General features: G+C 43.2%; 1 protein-coding gene across 1 annotated transcript in view; it reads right to left on the bottom strand.

Annotated features, from left to right (window-relative positions):
- Positions 1 to 7,238: 7,238 nt before the first annotated feature.
- LOC135514715 (copine-8-like) overlaps positions 7,239 to 19,793 on the bottom strand; it is a 125,340-nt gene continuing 112,785 nt past the window's right edge. The window contains 4 exon segments of the mRNA XM_064938257.1: positions 7,239 to 12,595; positions 16,912 to 16,985; positions 17,086 to 17,143; positions 19,541 to 19,643. Of these exon segments, the coding sequence (XP_064794329.1) occupies positions 12,407 to 12,595; positions 16,912 to 16,985; positions 17,086 to 17,143; positions 19,541 to 19,643 (424 nt within the window). The 3' untranslated portion in view covers positions 7,239 to 12,406.

Below are 19,793 nucleotides of genomic sequence, written 5' to 3' on the forward strand. Positions count from 1 at the left end.
CAAAATACCTGCTGTTAACTTTAAAATGATTGGAATGAATTACCCAGAGTGTAAAGAGCACTTCATGTTAACAAAAGTGAGTGCCACGGGGCGGTAGTCATTTAGTTCAGGAACAATGGCCATCTTGAAGCATGTGGGGATAGCAGACTGTGATAGGGAGCCAACCAGCTGGTCTGCGCATGCTCCGAGGACGCTGCTAGGGATGCCATCTCGGCCTTAGTCTTGCGAGGGTTGATACTTTTAAAATGTTTTTCCCACGTCAGGCACGGAGAAGGAGGGGGCGCAGGCTGCGATGGTGGCCCCTCAGGGGTTTGTGCTCAGTCCCCTCCTGTACTCCCTGTTCACTCATGACTGCACGGCCAGGCACAACACCAACACCATCATTAAGTTGGCTGATAACACAACAGTGGTAGGCCTGATCACCGACAACGATGAGACAGCCTATAGGGAGGAGGTCAGAAACCTGACAGTATGGTGCAAGGACAACAACCTCTCCCTAAATGTGATCAAATCAAAGGAGATGATTGTGGACTACAGGAAAGGTAGGACTGAGCAAGCCCCCATTCCCATCGACAGGGCTGTAGTGGAGCAGGCGGAGAGCTTCAAGTTCCTTGGTGTCAACATCACCAACAAACTAACATGGTCCAAACACACCAAGACAGCCAGGAAGAGGGCACAACAAAACCTATTCCCCCTCAGGAGACTGAAAATATTTGGCATGGGTCTTCTGATCCTCAAAAGGTTTTACAGCTGCACCATCGAGAGCATCCTGACGGGTAGCATCACTGTCTGGTATGGCAACTGCTCGGCCTCCGACCGCAAGGCACTACAGAGGGTAGTGCGTACCGCCCAGTACATCGCCGGGTCCAAGCTACCTGCCATCCAGGACCTCTATACCAGGCAGTGTCAGAGGAAGGCCCTAAAAATGGGCAAAGACTCCAGCTACCCTAGTCATAGACTGTTGTCTCTGCTATATCACAGCAAGCGTTACCAGAGCGCCAAGTCTAGGAAGGCTAAGAGGCTTCTAAACAGCTTCTACCCCCAAGCCATAAGACTCCTGAACAGCTAATCAAATGATTACCCAGACTATTTGCAATGCCCCCACCCCGCTGCTACTCTGCGTTATTACCTATGCACCTAGCCATTTTAATAACTCTACCTACCTAGACACATTGACTCTGTACTGGTACCCCTGTATATTGCCCCGCTATGCTTATTTACTGCTGCTCTTTAGCTATTTGTTATTCTTATCTTACTTTTTTAGGGGTATTTTCTTAACTGCGTTGTTGGTTAAGTAAGCATTTTACTCTAAGGTCTACCTGTTGTATTCGACCAATGTGACAAATACAATTTGATAGTACTCATAACAAATTAGTTGAGTTAGTTGATCTAAATCACAAACACTGTCAAGGCAAAAATAAACTTCTCATGAAAATGTCCAAGTTCAATGCCGTCTTCGTGACATGGAAAAGCTGCATCCCGTAATAAAGAACGCAGCACGCAGGGTATCCTATATTAAGAATGTCATCTCTAGCTGTTGACTTCATTAAATGCACCACAGTTTATCATCAAAAGTGAATTGCCATGCCGGAATCTGTTGAGTCCTCTAATTAACGAGAAGACACTCCATGCTGCAGCTTTACTGTTCAACTACTCAAAAACAATATTACAGATACATGCTGAGTGTGACTCTCTGTTAGCTTTAATTGGCTAAAGCTCTGTGTGTGTGTGTGTGAGAATATATTTGGCTACATTTATACAGGCAGCCATATACTTACTTCAAACGAGAACACTTAGGATGGACCAAAAACATGTTGGAGAGATGAGAATCCATATGAACAGAGTGAAAGGTTATAATGAGTGGGAGCTTCAAGAAATAGAGCGAATTAGTCGTGGGTGGCATTGAAAACATAATAAAAAGGTTTTCAACAAGGTTTAAAAATATATATATATATATATTACGATTTTGCTCCGACGTGTTAACGCGTACGTGTTGCATGTAAGCATCTAGACCAGTGGTCACCAACTGGTTGAGCATGATCGACTGGTCGATCTCCAAGGCATTCCTAGTCGATCACCAAACATTTCTGTAAAAATAGTTTTTAAATAAAGCCTTACGTTTCTAATTTTTTTTTCAAAAAAATAAAAAATAAAGTTTCGAACTGTTGGCGGTAGGTGCATTTGATTCAGCAACCCTAGCACTTGGAAGGCAAAGTGTTCCCATTTTGAACAATTTTATGTGTCTGAAAGTAGAATTCGGCAGGCCCACAGAGCAAATCACTGGCCTCCCCGCGGGCCAATCAGATAGCTCTGATGACCGTGTTCGCACAGTGATTTCTCGTGTTTCTCACACCAGAAAAGAGAAGCCTCGAACACACAGAAAAAGTTGATATTGTGAGATTTAAAAACGTTTAAAATCATGACTAGAGAGACACTCAACGAATATAGGAGAAAGCTGCTGTTTATATGTGTAAGTTCATGTTTAAAGTTGTCATCCAGTACTGTCAACACTTTGTTCAACAGTTTTCTAAGCAATAAAATGTGGGTTCTCCCTACTATAGTATAAAAGTGTTTTGATAAGATTGCATTGTTGTTATTTGCGGCCATAGCCGCGGGAAGTAGGGGTGCTGCAGCACCGAATAATCGGAAAAAAATAAAACATTGAAAAGAAATAAAACGTAGCGCACTGGGCCTTTACTAGTCCTGTATTAGCAGACTGATATTACTTAGCTCGGGCAGCAACAAAAAAGGGACACTCCTCCACTCCAACAAATAATTCCCAGCACCCCTCACAGCTGATCCCGCTCTCCTCTTTGACTGACCATCAGATGCAGGCCATTAGTCCAGTAACAAATCAAAAGCAAATGATTATGCTCATTCAGCTGTGCCTCACACGTAACACAACAAATTATCTATACCTGTGTGATCAGATACCTAAAATGTGTAAGTACAATTTCAGAATGGTCTGAAAATAACAACGCAGTAGATCTCTGCTTACATTTTGACTCAGAAACTGATCTAGAAGGTTGGTGACAAATGATCTAGCCAGTGATGTAACCCACCACAAATTCAAAGGTCACACGAGTAGGAGTATGGGTGCATCAAAGTATGCAAATAGCTAATCTCAAACACTGAACAAAAATACTGAGAACATTTTTTTTCACCTTTATTTAACCAGGTAGGCTAGTTGAGAACAAGTTCTCATTTGCAACTGCTACCTGGCCAAGATAAAGCAAAGCAGTGTGACACTGACAACAACAGAGTTACACATGGAGTAAACAATAAACAAGACAATGACACAGTAGAAAAAAAGAAAGTCTATATAAGGTGTGCCAAAGGCATGAGGAGGTAGGTGATAACTAGGCCATAGGAGCGAAATTACAATATAGCAGATTAACACTGGAGTGATACATGAGCAGATGATGATGTGCAAGTAGAGATACTGGTGTGCAAAAGAGCAGAAAAGTAAATAAAAATAAAAACAGTATGGGGATGAGGTAGGTAGATTGGGTGGGCTATTTACAGATGGACTATGTACAGCTGCAGCGATCGTTAAGCTGCTCAGATAGATAGGTAATGTTTAAAGTTGGTGAGGGAAATAAAAGTCTCCAACTTCAGCGATTTTTGCAATTTGTTCTAGTCACTGGCGGCAGAGAACTGGAAGGAAAGGTGCCCAAATGAGGTGTTGGCTTTGGGGATGATAAGTGAAATATACCTGCTGGAACGTGTGCGTGTTGTTATCGTGACCAGTGAACTGAGATAAGGCGGAGCTTTACCTAGCATAGACTTATAGATGACCTGGAGCCAGTGGGTCTGGCGACGAATATGTAGCGAGGGCCAGCCGACTAGAGCATACAGGTCGCAGTGGTGTGTGGTATAAGGTGATTTGGTAACAAAACGGATGGCACTGTGATAGCTTCCAACACTACTCAGCAAACTGGATGCAGTCTATTTTGTAGATGACATTGCCAAAGTCGAGGACCGGTAGGATAGTCAATTTTATGGAGGGTAAATTTGGAGGCGTGAGTGAAGGAGGCTTTGTTTGCGAAATAGAAAGCCAATTCTAGATTTGATTTTGGATTGGAGATGTTTAATGTGAGTCTGGAAGGAGAGTTTAGTCTAGCCAGACACCTAGGTATTTATAGTTGTCCACATATTCTAGGTTGGAACCGTCCAGGGTGGTGATGCTAGTCGGGCGGGTGGGTGCGGGCATCAAACGATTGAAAAGCATGCATTAGGTTTTACTAGCGTTTAAGTGCAGTTGGAGGCCACGGAAGGAGTGTTGTATGGCATTGAAGCTCGTTTGGAGGAGTTAACGCAGTGTCCAAGGAAGGGCCAGAAGGAAGGTCCAGAAGTATACAGAATGGTGGCGTCTGCGTAGAGGTGGATCAGGGAATCGCCCGCAGCAAGAGCGACGTCATTGATATATACAGAGAAAAGAGTCAGCACAATAATTGAACCCTGTGGTACCCACATAGAGACTGCCAGAGTTCCGGACAACATGCCCTCCGATTTGACACACTGAACTCTGTCTGCAAAGTAGTTGGTGAACCAGGCGAGGCAGTCATTAGAAAAACCAAGGCTATTGAGTCTGCCGATAAGAATACGGTGATTGATAGAGTCGAAAGCCTTGGCCAGGTCGATGAAGACGGCTGCACAGTACTGTCTTTTATCGATGGCGGTTATGATATCGTTTAGTACCTTGAGCGTGGCTGAGGTGCACCCGTGACCGGCTCGGAAGCCGGATTGCACAGCGTATAAGGTATGGTGGGATTCAAAATGGTCAGTGATCTGTTTATTAACTTGGCTTTTGAAGACTTTAGATGCGCAGGGCAGGATGGATATAGGTCTGTAACAGTTTGGGTCTAGGGTGTCCCCCCCTTTGAAGCAGTGGATGACCGCGGCAGCTTTCCAATCTTTAGGGATCTCGGACGATACAAAAGAGGTTGAACAGGCTGGTAATAGGGGTTGCAACAATGGCGGCGGATAGTTTTATAAAGAGGGTCCAGATTGTCTAGCCCAGCTGATTTGTACGGGTCCAGGATTTGCAGCTCTTTCAGAACATCTGCTGTCTGGATTTGAGTGAAGGAGAAGCTGGGGAGGCTTGGGCGAGTAGCTGCTGGAGCTGTTGGCCGGGGTTGGAGTAGCCAGGAGGAAGGCATGGCCAGCCGTTGAGAAGGAGGTGCTCTTGTTCTCCATGGACTTTACAGTGTTACAAAACTTTTGGAGTTAGAGCTACAAGATGCGAATTTCAGTTACAGTTCAAATAAGGAAATCAGTCAATTGAAACCAATTAGTTAGGCCCTAATCTATGGATTTCACATGACTGAGATTACAGATCTGTTGGTGACAGATACTTTAAAAAAGGTAGGTGTGTGGATCAGAAAACCAGTCAGTATCTGGGTGTGACCACCATTTGCCTCATGCAGCACGACACATCTCCTTCGCACAGAGTTGATCAGGTTGTTGATTGTGGCCGGTGGAATGTTGTCCCACTCCTCTTCAATGGCTGTGCAAAGGAGGGAACTGGAACACTTTGTCATACATGTCGATCCAGAGCATTCCGAACATGCTCAATGGGTGACATGTATGGTGGGTATGCAGGCCATTTTCATCTTCCAGGAATTGTGTACATATCCTTGCAGCATGGGGCTGTGCATTTTCAAGCTGAAACATGAGTTGATGGCGGCGGATGAATTGCACGACAACTGGCCTCAGGATCTCGTCACGGTATCTCTGTGCATTCAAATTGCCATTGATAAAATGCAATTATGTTTGTTGTCCGTAGCTTATGCCTTCCCATAACCGAAACCGCCACCACGTTCCGTGAAGAGCACACTTCTCCAGTGTGCCAGTGGCAATCAAAGGTGAGCATTTACCAACTTCAGTCAGGTCAAGATCCTGGTAAGGACGACGAGCACGCAGACGATTTCTGACGGTTTGTGCAGATATTCTTCAGTTGTGGAAACGCACTGTTTCATCGGGTGGCTGGTCTCAGCCGATGGCACAGGTGAAGAAGCCAGATGTGGAGGTCCTGGGCTGGCGTGGTTACACATGGTCTGCAGTTGTGATGCCAGCTGGATGACATCACCTAAAACGACATTGGAGGTGGCTTATGGTACAGAAATTGACATTAAATTCTCTGGCAACAGATCTGGTGTACATTCCTGCCAATTGCACACTCCCTCAAAATCAATATCTCTACCTGTACATGACCATCTGATCATTTATCACTCCAGTGTTAATCTGCAAAATTGTAATTATTTGCCTACCTCCTCATGCCTTTTGCACACAATGTATATAGACCCTTTTTTCTACTGTGTTATTGACTTGTTTATTGTTTACTCAATGTGTAACTCTGTTGTCTGTTCACACTGCTATGCTTTATCTTGGCCAGGTCGCAGTTGCAAATGAGAACTTGTTCTCAACTAGCCTACCTGGTTAAATAAAGGTGAAATAAAAATAAATCAAATTTTAAAAAACTTTAGACATCTGTGGCATTGTGTTGTGTGACAAAAACTGCACATTTTAGAGTGACCTTTTATTGTCCCCAGCACAAAGCGCACCTTTGTAATGATCATGCTGTTTCATCAACTTCTTGATATGCCATACCTCTCAGATGGATGGATTATCTTGACAAAGGAGAAATGCAGGGATGTAAACAAATTTGTGCATTTTTGAGAAATACGCTTTTTGTGCATATGGAACATTTCTGATATCTTTTATTTTAGCTCATGAAACATGAGACCAACACTTTACATGTTGTGTTTATATTTGTATTCATTATACTTGCCACCCACAGATGGTTTTCTTAGTTATTTATTAATTTAGCGATATGCAAAGTTCATGGACCAGGTAGTTGCATTCGGTCATGTTCCTTCGTGCACTATAAGGATGAACAAGATTATTTAGAGTGTTATGGGGATGCTAGGGATTAATTCTGTGTCCAAACTCTCTATGATCCTTTGTTCTTGTTCAGGACCTCAGCCTCCCAAATCCTCTGCCAAGTGTAATAATTACTTGCCAGGTGGTCAACAGGCTATATTCTCCTTCTGCAATTAGAACGTCACACCAACACACAAAACAGACATTACCCCTAATGGGTTGAGAATGAGACTGTTGGAAGCCAGAAGGAGAAGAGGAAGGCTGGAGGAGTGATCTATTGAGAACTCTCCTCTCTTTTTCTGTAAAAATGTTGAGAAAGTAATTCAGGCAAAGAAAAGCACTTCAGCAGAAAGTTAGTGTTAAGTAAGAATCTTTATTTAAAAATCAGTAGTTTGATTCAGAAAGTCATCTATAATATGGATTACCAGACAATCAGAACTTCAGTCAGGCTTTCATCTGATTGACCACGGAGTCCTGTTTTCCCCATAAATGAAGTTATGCAAAGAAAACATTGTACACGGACACAAAAAGAGAGAACAAGTCAATATCTGAAGGCATCGCACAAATTCCAAGAAATCAGTGAATTTTTTTAAGGCCATTTTGTATAGTTATTTTCATAGATTTTCTTTTTCCAAAACACTCAATTACAACAAAAGAACTGGTGCATCTCATGTAAAACTGTACATGCAAACATAGTGCACGGATATCTTGGATATCTTTAGTAAACAAAGATCACGTGTGTGAACTCACATGCTCTATTAAAAACTCTGGCGTCGCGCACACACACACACACACACACACACACACACACACACACACACACACACACACACACACACACACACACACACACACACACGGCTTGGCAAGCAGATGGCAAGTGTTGTGGCACTAGCAAAGCAGTGAAAGAACAGAATGATCCTTTAGTAGTGTAAAAAGAGAAAGCGCAAAAAATGACAACGTCAGTAGTCCTTGATGGTGAACATGATCTCAGCTGTATGTGTGTCTGCGTGGTCATGTGTGTGTGTATGCACGGGCACACGTGTGTGTGTGTGTGTGTGTCCACACTGTGTCAGTAGCCTGTGGGTGGTTAATGGGAGCATATAACGAGCTCTAGACTGTGACCCAAAGTCCTAATGATACCTCCTGCTCTGCTACAAGCCCAGTGGAAGACTGCAGCACAGACTAGCTGGGTTTCAAATAACACACTAGCTATTCCCCACATAGTGCATTTCTTTTGACGAGCCATGCGGTGCCTCATATGGATTTGGCTAAGGTTTCTTATGATACAAAGACTCAAGACTAGCCACAACTATAGATGCAGAGGAGGCAATTATGGAAGGCTTTCAAATGTGTGAGAAAAACACAATGAAAGAAAGACATTACTGAAAGTTGTGAGAGAGACAAGAAATGTTGCAAATACAGTTTGTGTCTACTGTATGTCTTTAAAAAAAATGTTTTAAACAAGGCAGAGTTTCTCATCAAATATATGTTGTGTAAAGTACGTGGGTTAACATGGCAGACTGCCATGTTGAATATACCGTGTGAGGTTATTCTCTCTCTCGGCTAGCCAACATCTCCCTGTATAGGTGTGGCACTGTGTTGACTCAGGTATGTAGCACTAAATGCCTGTACTCCTCTGACTAAATCAGCGGGTTGACCTGGTTGCCTACTTCTGTCCAGGGTCATTCCACCTCAAAAAGACACCAGAAAGAGGATACATAGTGGCATTTTCACACTTGAGATGATTTGCATATGAAGCAATTAAAATGCTAACATAGGTACCATTGACTTGCATTGGATTGTGTGACAAATGCTAAAAAGTTAGAATTCAAAAAACAGTGGCCAAGTAAATAAAACCAAAGAATGGTTTGCTGTCGTACTTTTGTCCATAGACTCCAATATGTAATTTTGTAATTTGGGCGAACTATCCCTTTAACATTGACATAGAATAACGAAATGACATGGAACGACCCTCCAATGACATAACCCACTGGGCTGTATCCCCCTCTCTCACCCCCCTCTTACTGCTATGCCAAATATTATTGGCTTGGAGTCGATCCTATTTAAAAGCATTAAAACAGTCGATTGTAATCTGTAAGGCTGCGTCCACTGAGCTGCAGTGAAACAAGAGGAGGAATTACACAGAAAAGAGAGGAGTTGTTATGTGGTTGAATTGTGGCAAAGGGCATCGGTCTATCAGTAATGATATGGCAACAGACCGACAGTGGCACACACATGAAAATGGCAACAACTGCGAAATACATGAATGTAGTGTTGGAATGTCTGTTAGTTTGATAAGGGATATTGACATGTAACCAATCAAGTTATCAATTACACACCACCTCCATACAAGCAGTAGCTAATATCTATATTATGATAATAATGATTAATATTATTAATAATTAAAAAGGCAGTTGATATAAACTCCAAGCCCATTAAGACAGCAGATTGAAGAGGATACCCTGGAGGTAAGAAGTAAGAGTGGGTTGACTGGGTATAATGGCTACGGGCCAGGAGTTTTTCCTCGGCGATGAAAAACTCCTAGCCCTCAGTGGGTATTGTTAATTGGGATTATTGGATGGGAATTACATTTAGGAAGAACAAGTTGTCATGACAACCCCCAGACACCATCATCTACGGCCAACACACTCGGGGCTTAACACTATAACAAATAATATGACATAATGATTGGCACAACTCAAAACAATAAAGTTACCTTAACAAGGCAACTTAAAACAATCTACTTAAGAATATCAACTTCCAAGGCAATAACCAAGTGGTTATAAGAGTGTTGGGGTCAGTAATTGAAAGGTCGCTAGTTCGAATTCCGAGCCGACGAGTTGAGAAGAAAAAAAATCTGCCCAAGTGCCCTTGAGCAAGGCACTTAACCCGAACTGCTCCTGTAAGTCTAAATGACAAATGTAATAATAATAATAATAATAATAAAAAAGAACAAGAACCGAACAGAAGGAAATCATTTTTGTAACGGTTTTTGACTACTGGGCTTCTGCTGTTGTCTCAAACTGGATCGGAGAGCATCTGTTGTTATTTAAATGGATTTGGAAGAGAATATGATGTTGGTTGAGTCACTGTTGTTCTCGGCACAGTGAGAAAACCCGTGGGCACTCGCAGCGTGGCTGGCATGGACACCCTATCGCCAAGGCAGTTTAGAAAGGAGCAGAATGCGCTTCAACAACAAACATTTAACCCCAAAGCCTGAGAGCAGTGACAGGCAGGGAAGTGTAGGACCACAATGCATGCTCTGATGCTACACTCATGCAAAGGGACATAGTATAGTACAGTGGCTACTTGGACCTGCACTGTTGCAACCGCAACCTGACTCCCCTGGCAAAGACAACACGCTGAGAGATCAAGCGAGAGAATATTGATTGATATTCCAAAGTTCCAAACTGAAAGAAGTATGTACAGTATCAGTCAAAGGTTTGGACACACCTACTCGTTCAAGGGTTTTCCTTTATTTTTACTATTTTCTAAATTGTAGAATAATAGTGAAGACATCAAAACTATGAGATAACACATATGGAATCATGTAGTAACCAAAAAAATGTTAAACAAATTGCCACAATATATTTTATATTTGAAATTCTTCAAAGTAGCCACCCTTTGCCTTGATGACAGCTTTGCACACTCTTTGCATTCTCTCGACCAGCTTCATGAGGTAGTCACCTGGAATGCATTTCAATTAACAGGTGTGCCTTGTTAATTTGTGGAATTTCTTTGTATCTTAATGCGCTTTAGCCAATCAGTTGTGTTGTTACAAGGTAGGTATGGTATACAGAAAATAGCCCTATTTGGTAAAACACCAAGCCCAGCTCAAATAAGCAAAGAGAAACGGCAGTCCATCATTACTTTAAGAAATGAAGGTCAGTCAATACAGAACATTTCAAGAACTTTGAAAGTTTCTTCAAATGCAGTCGCAAAAACCATCAAGCGCCATGATGAAACTGGCTCTCATGAGGACCGCCACAGGAAAGGAAGACCCAGATAAGTTCATTAGTTGCCAGCCTCAGATATTGCATCCCAAATAAATGATTCACAGAGTTCAAGTAACAGACAAATCAACATCAACTGTTCAGAGGACACTGCATGAATCAGGCCTTCATAGTTGAATTGCTGCAAAGAAACCATTACTAAAGGACAGCAATAATAAGAAGAGACTTGCTTGGGCGAAGAAACATGAGCAATGGACATTAGACCCGTGGAAATCTGTCCTTTGGTCCGATGAGTCCAAATGGGAGATTTTTAGTTCCAACCGCTGTGACTTTGTGAGACGCAGAGTAGGTGAACGGAGGATCTCCGCATGTGTGGTTCCCACCATGAAGCGTGGAGGATGTGCTGTGACGGTGCTTTACTGGTGACACTGTCAGTGATTTGTTTGGAATTCAAGGCACACTTAAACAGCATGGCTACCACAGCATTCTGCAGAGATACTCCATCCCATCTGGTTTGCGCTTAGTGGGACTATCACTTGTTTTTCAACAGGACAATGACACAACACACCAACAGGCTGTGTAACGGCTATTTGACCAAGAAGGAGAGTGATGGAGTGCTGCATCAGATGACCTGGCCTCCACAATCACCCAGCCTCAACACAATTGAGATGGTTTGGGAAGAGTTGGACCGCAGAGTGAAGGAAAAGCAGCCAACAAATGAAGCTAGTTGAGTGAATGCCAAGAGTGTGCAAAGCTGCCATCAAGGAAAAGTTTGGCTACTTTGAAGAATCTCAAATATATTTTGATTTGTTTAACACTTTTTTGGTTAATACATGATTCCATATGTGTATTTATTTGTTTTTGACGTCTTCACTATTATTCTACAATGTAGAAAATAGTCAAAATAAAGAAAAACCCTTGAATGAGTAGATGTGACCAAACTTTTGACTGGTACTGTATATTATACAAGCGTCCAATGGTGAAAATCATTAACATGTACTGTAAACATTGAGTGAGAGTTGGAAGAATAGAGAGACAGAGTAGAGAGAGATAGAAATACATTTCCAGTTATTTACAACAGTCAAGTGATACCACATCCAGACTATAGAACCTTTTCACCACTCTGCTCATGAAAAAGGCCAGTCCCCAGGAACTTACTTCCTATCCTCCTTCCATCCTTCCTTCTTCCTTTCATTCTTTCCTTAAATCCTTCATTCCTTGCCAGGTGAGTTGGGAAGACCAGACTCTGTCCATCTTCCCAGGTGTGTCCCAGAGAGTGTCTCCATTGGCCGATATACATGAAGTCCAGACAGAGGAACGTTTGACAATGAAAGTAAACATGCCCCTGTTGACTCCATCCGCCCGTTCCAAAGTAGAACCCTTTAGAACCGCTCAGTAAAAACTTCTAGAACCCTGCCAGTCAGTCAGCCTCCATTAGTGCAATGAGAGAGAGCGAGAAAGCCAAGAAGGCCTCTCCTATCACTGAGCGAGTGATGCAGAGAGGAGAGAGACAAATACATATTTGAAGAGGCTTTGTTCGGGACCAGGGGGCATCTCCGCACCCTTCAGATCTGCGTCTGCAGGTGGTGTCCTGGGGGGGTGTATGGAGGGGGTGCGGGCGAGGGCTTGATGCCTCTGATTCTCATGTAGGAGAGGAACTGATCAGGGATCTCAGCGAGGACATCCTTGGCTAGACGGGCCATACTCAGGATGTGGTTCCCTGTCCGGTCGGTGTAGTCTCGGAATGGGACAAACTGTAAGACAAGAGAAAGACAAAACAGGGCTGGAATTAGTTATAGTCTAGTCAATATACAGGTGTTTAGCTACTAAACGTTGAATCCTTACTGGAAAACAGGCAGAGAGAAGAAATGGGGTTGGAGAAATATACTATAATATATACTAAATATTAACTAAAATAAAAGTATAGGCAATATATAGTAGGTGTTAGGCCATTATCTGTAAATAACACTTCCAAAGATCTTTGAAAACTTGAGGTGAGACTTTTTGGACCCACAGTACAAAAAGTAAAGCATGAATTTATTCATAACAGTTCAGAGCGAGGCAAGTTCAGAGCAAGGTGAAATTGTCCCAGCCAATCAGCTATCAAAGTCTTTCGTTTCCCTCGTCTCTTGTTGCGATGTACAGTGCATTGCTAGCGAGCACTCAGTCTCTTTCATATCTGGTCTATCAGGGCCAGTTTTATCACAGAACTGTCTTTCATAGAGGTCCTGCCTGTCTCTGCGTGTGTGTAGAGGCAGCTAACTGTCCAGACTGACAGATAGTGATGGAGTGAGTGAGCTTGGAAGAGCAGAACGGACCTTCTAGTGTGTATATACAGTGCCTTGCGAAAGTATTTGGCCCCCTTGAACTTTGCGACCTTTTGCCACATTTCAGGCTTCAAACATAAATATATAAAACTGTATTTTTTTGTGAAGTATCAACAACAAGTGGGACACAATCATGAAGTGGAACGACATTTATTGGATATTTCAAACTTTTTTAACAAATCAAAAACTGAAAAATTGGGCGTGCAAAATTATTCAGCCCCTTTACTTTCAGTGCAGCAAACACTCTCCAGAAGTTCAGTGAGGATCTCTGAATGATCCAATGTTGACCTAAATGACTAATGATGATAAATACAATCCACCTGTGTGTAATCAAGTCTCCGTATAAATGCACCTGCACTGTGATAGTCTCAGAGGTCCGTTAAAAGCGCAGAGAGCATCATGAAGAACAAGGAACACACCAGGCAGGTCCGAGATACTGTTGTGAAGAAGTTTAAAGCCGGATTTGGATACAAAAAGATTTCCCAAGCTTTAAACATCCCAAGGAGCACTGTGCAAGCGATAATATTGAAGTGGAAGGAGTATCAGACCACTGCAAATCTACCAAGACCTGGCCGTCCCTCTAAACTTTCAGCTCATACAAGGAGAAGACTGATCAGAGATGCAGCCAAGAGGCCCATGATCACTCTGGATGAACTGCAGAGATCTACAGCTGAGGTGGGAGACTCTGTCCATAGGACAACAATCAGTCGTATATTGCACAAATCTGGCCTTTATGGAAGAGTGGCAAGAAGAAAGCCATTTCTTAAAGATATCCATAAAAAGTGTTGTTTAAAGTTTGCCACAAGCCACACCAAACATGTGGAAGAAGGTGCTCTGGTCAGATGAAACCAAAATTGAACTTTTTGGCAACAATGCAAAATGTTATGTTTGGCGTAAAAGCAACACAGCTCATCACAATGAACACACCATGTCAAACATGGTGGTGGCAGCATCATGGTTTGGGCCTGCTTTTCTTCAGCTGGGACAGGGAAGATGGTTAAAATTGATGGGAAGATGGATGGAACCAAATACAGGACCATTCTGGAAGAAAACCTGATGGAGTCTGCAAAAGACCTGAGACTGGGACGGAGATTTGTCTTCCAAAAAGACAATGATCCAAAACATAAAGCAAAATCTACAATGGAATGGTTCAAAAATAAACATATCCAGGTGTTAGAATGGCCAAGTCAAAGTCCAGACCTGAATCCAATCGAGAATCTGTGGAAAGAACTGAAAACTGCTGTTCACAAATGCTCTCCATCCAACCTCACTGAGCTCGAGCTGTTTTGCAAGGAGGAATGGGAAAAAATTTCAGTTTCTCGATGTGCAAAACCGATAGAGACATACCCCAAGCGACTTACAGCTGTAATCGCAGCAAAAGGTGGCGCTACAAAGTATTAACTTAAGGGGGCTGAATAATTTTGCACGCCCAATTTTTCAGTTTTTGATTTGTTAAAAAAGTTTGAAATATCCAATGAAATATACACATACACATATATACACACACATATATACACATACATATGTACACATACATACACGAACAGGGGCTTTGGCTGAGAGTTTCCTTTTGTGAGGGTGGAGACTTCGATTTTGCTGGAAATCTCAATTTATTTTTATATAAACTCAACAAAAAAGTTGAGGACCCTGTCTTTCAAAGATAATTTGTAAAAATTCAAGTAACTTCACAGACCTTCATTGTAAAGGGTTTAAACACCGTTTCCCATGCTTGTTCAATGAACCATAAACTATTAATGAACATGCACCTGCGGAACGGTTGTTAAGACACTAACAGCTTACAGACGGTAGGCAATTAAGGTCACAGTTATGAAAACTTTGGACACTAAAGAGGCCTTTCTACTGACTCTGAAAAACACCAAAAGAAAGATGCCCAGGGTCCTGCTCATCTGCGTGAATGTGCCTTAGGCATGGTGGTCTTCACTGACGAGTCACAGTTTTGTCTCACCAGGGGTGATGGTTGGATTCTCGTTTACCATTGAAGGAATGAGCGTTACAACAAGGCCTGTACTCTGAAGTGGGATCGATTTTGGTAGGTCCATCATGGTCCGTCATGGTCCGTCATGGTCTGGGACGGTGTGTCACAGCATCATCGGACTGAGCTTGTTATCATTGCAGGCAATCCCAACGCTGTGCGTTACAGGGAACACATCCTCCTCCCTCATGTGGTACCCTTCCTGCAGGCTCATCCTGACATGACCCTCCAGCATGACAATGCCACCAGCCATATTGCTTGTTCTGTGATTTTCTGCAAGACAGGATTGTCAGTGTTCTGCCATGGCCAGCGAAGAGCCCGGATCTCAATTCCATTGAGCACGTCTGGGACCTGTTGGATTGGAGGTTGAGGGCTAGGGCATTGCCCCCAGAAACGTCCGGGAACTTGCAGGTGCCTTGGTGGAAGAGTGGGGTAACATCTCATAGCAAGAACTGTCAAATCTGGTGAAGTCCATGAGGGGAAGATTCACTGCAGTACTTAATGCAGCTGGTGGCCACACTAGATACGGACTGTTACCTTTGATTTTGACCCACCTTTTGTTCAAGGACACATTATTCCATTTCTGTTAGTCCCATGTCTGTGGAACTTGTTCAGTTTATGTCTCAGTTGTTGAATCTTATGTTCATTCAAATAAATACACATGTTTTTACCCCATTTTTCTCCCCAATTTTCGTGGTATCCAATTGGTGGTTTCAGTCTTGTCCCATCGCTGCAACTCCTATATGGACTCGGGAGAGGCAAAGGTCGAGAGCCGGCGTCCTCTGAAACGCGACCCTGCCAAGCCGCACTGCTTCTTAACACACTGCACGCTTAACCTGGAAGCCAGCCGCACCAATGTGTTGGAGGAAACCATCTATATCTGGCAATCCGCGCCAGCGTGCATTGTGCCCGGCCCAAAACAGAAGACGCTAGTGCGCGACAGGACAAAAACATCCCTGCCGGCCAAACCCTCCCCTATACCGGACGACGCTGGGCCAATTGAGCGCCGCCCCATGGGTCTCCCGGCTGTGGCTGACTGTGACAGAGCCTGGACTCGAACTAGGACCTCTAGTGGCACATCTAGCACTGCAATGCAGTGTCTTAGACCACTGTGCCCTCGGGAGGCCCTGAAATCTCAATTTCTAACACATATAAACTCAGAAGTTAATCAAGCAGCTAACCAAATTATGCAAGATTTTACTTCTGGGTTAACAGAGATTAGGCCTGGGGCCTCTGTGGGTTCTCTGTCCATCTGGCCTGATGAGGGAGGGCAGAGCAGGTGGGAATGATCTGAACTCAGACCAGATGTCTGTCTGTCTAATGGAACCAGGGCCAGGAGCCATAACACAGATGTTAACATGCTGTTAAACTCTAAGGTACGAGCACTAATATCTGTGTAAATGTCCATTTTGGTTTTTATGGATGATTCAGTTGAATCCCACCTGTGATTTCCCTCCCAATATGTTGTTTTCTAGTACTTCTAGTTCCGAGATTCTACTACTAGTTCATTTATCATCATTATGTGCATAAGTAGTATGTTGTAGCATCTGTCCATGGCCCTGACTGTACTGTGCTATGCAATCAATCAAATGCATTTTATAAAGCCCTTTGTGCAATAGCAGCTGTCACAAAGTGAGATGGTTGCAGACAGTTTGTTTTTGTTTGTGAGGCATATTCTAATGCTCCCAAAACCCTACCTATTTGTATTCTGCAGCTAAGCAGTGGAACAGACAGAAGGAACATGGTGTACCTGAACAATGTCCCTCTCTGCATATCTTCCCTTCGACGAGATCCTCACTTCATCCCCGTCCAACTCAATCATCGCTGAGAAGAAACATCATATTGTAGTCATCATCTGCTCAGTGGAGTGTGTGTGTGTGTGTGTGTACATTTGTGCATCTGTGTGCGTTTGCGTGTTTCTTACCATCAAATTCTGCTGGTCCCACCCCTACGATGATAATCGACATTGGAAGACACGAAGCCTGGATAGGACACGAGGAAACAAATTTGAGTCTCATATTCTCCTCATTATGTCTGTGACAAAGTTGAGTCTGTCACACAGTATACATATGCATAGGATTCTGTCAGACAGTCTGTGAAATATGTTTTATGAGTGACTTTGACTGAGCACCTATACAGCCTATACAACAGCCTCAGTATGTATGATGGCAATTTGCATATACTTCAGAATGTTATGAAGAGTGATCAGATGAATTGCAATTAATTGCAAAGTCCCTCTTTGCCATGCAAATTAACTGAATCCCCCAAAACAATTTCCACTGTATTTCAGCCCTGCTACAAAAGGACTAGCTGACATCATGTCAGTGATGACGAGGACAAGGCTGGAGATCACTCTGTCATGCTGATTGAGTTTGAATAACAGACTGGAAGCTTCAAAAGGAGGGTGGTGCTTGGAATCATTGTTCTTGATCTGTCAACCATGGTTACCTGCAAGGAAACACGTGCCGTCATCATTGCTTAGCACAAAAAGGGCTTCACAGGCAAGGATATTGCTGCCAGTAAGATTGCACCTAAATCAACCATTTATCGGATCATCAAGAACTTCAAGGAGAGCGGTTCAATTGTTGTGAAGAAGGCTTCAGGGCGCCCAAGAAGGTCCAGCAAGCGCCAGAACTGTCTCCTAACGTTGATTCAGCTGCGGGATCGGGGCACCACCCGTACAGATCTTTCTCAGGAATGGCAGCAGGCAGGTGAGAGTGCATCTGCACGCACGGTGAGGTGAAGACTTTGGATGGCCTGGTGTCAAGAAGGGCAGCAAAGAAGCCACTTCTCTCCAGGAAAAACATCAGGGACAGACTGATATTCCTCAAAAGGTACAGGGATTGGACTGCTGAGGACTGGGGTAAAGCCATTTTCTCTGATGAATCCCCTTTCAGATTGTTTGGGGCATCTGGAAAAAAAGCTTGTCCGGAGAAGACAAGGTGAGCGCTCCCATCAGTTCTGTGTCATGCCAACAGCAAAGCATCCTGAGACCATTCATGTGTGAGGTTGCTTCTCAGCCAAGGGAGTGGGCTCACTCACAATTTTGCCTAAGAACACAAGCCATGAATAAAGAATAGTACCAACACATCCTCCGAGAGCAATTTCTCCCAACCATCCAGGAACAGTTTGGTAACGAACAATGCCTTTTTCAGCATGATGGAGCACCTTGCCATAAGGCAAAAGTGATAACTAAGTGGCTCGGGGAACAAAACATTGATATTTTGGGTCCATGGCCAGGAAACTCCCCAGACCTTAATCCCATTGAGAACTTGTGGTCAATCCTCAAGAGGCGGGTGGACAAACAAAAAACCCACAAATTCTGACAAACTCCAAGCGTTGATTATGCAAGAATAGGCTGCCATCAGTCAGGATGTGGCCCAGAAGTTAATTGACAGCATTCCAGGGCGGATTGCAGAGGTCTTGAAAAAGAAGGGTTAATTAACACTGCAAATATCGACTCTTTGCGTCAACTTCATGTAATTGTCAAGAAAAGCCTTTGACACTTATGAAATGCTTGTAATTATACTTCAGTATTCCATAGTAACATCTGACAAAAATATCTAAAGACACTGAAGCAGCAAACTTTGTGGAAATGAATATTTGTGTCATTCTCAAAACGTTTGCCACGACTGTATGTGTTAATATTCATGGAGTCTGTCTGAGTGTAGTATCCCGAGTGGCGCAGCAGCCTAAAGCACTGCATCTCAGTGCAAGAAGCGTCACTACAGTCCCTTGTTCGAATCCAGACTATATCACATCCAGCCGTGATCGGGAGTCCCATAGGGCTGTGCACAGCGCCGTCTGGGTTTGGCCGCCATTGTAAATAAGAATTTGTTTTTAACTGTCTTGCATAGTTAAATAAATCTAATTAAAAAACATGTAAAAAAATATCTTCCTGAGGGCCTCCCTGAGTGCCTCTCTGAATTTGGGGATGAGAGAATAAACAAGTCCCTCACCTCACACTCCCCCAACACTTTAATATGTGTGTACGTGTGTGTGTGTGCCATAATCCCGCGTCTGCGTGATGATGAGTTAGTTTGATGTATTACCCCAGGGTTGTAGAATGATAGATGAGTTTATCAGAATGTCTTGTTTAATTGTTTCCCTAGGAACTGATCCCAAGTCAGCCTTTACCTCTCACATACATACATGCATACATACTTACATTACTGTTCCCACTACCCCCAATCAAGTCCCCTGTCCAATCTCCCCTGACTATGGTAATACAGAGAGTGATGTGTGTCTTAGCCACTAGCGTCCATACTGGCCATCTAGTGACTAGGGCCAGGGTTCAATCAGATTGTTGATTTGGAAAATTGTCAGTGAATGTGGTCTCCGCCAAAGTGTGAACATTGCCTAGCAGTTGTTGATCTTACATTGACGATGGACTCCTTGGTCTGGGCCATGTCTGAGATGACTCCATCTGTGATGATGAGGAGGATGAAGTACTGAGAGCCATCCTTCACTGACGCAGCATACCTACACACAGGAGAGATAAACACAGAGTACATAGGTGAGCCAAACAAGTGTTTATATTACCCATAAAACCCTACATTAAACATGGTCTTTATTTCCTACAGATGTAACCTTTCAAACCCGGCATGAACTGGCTGGGTAGTGATATTATTT

The sequence above is a fragment of the Oncorhynchus masou genome, chromosome 26, assembly GCF_036934945.1.
Source record: "Oncorhynchus masou masou isolate Uvic2021 chromosome 26, UVic_Omas_1.1, whole genome shotgun sequence".
NCBI classification, from domain to species: Eukaryota; Metazoa; Chordata; class Actinopteri; order Salmoniformes; family Salmonidae; genus Oncorhynchus; species Oncorhynchus masou.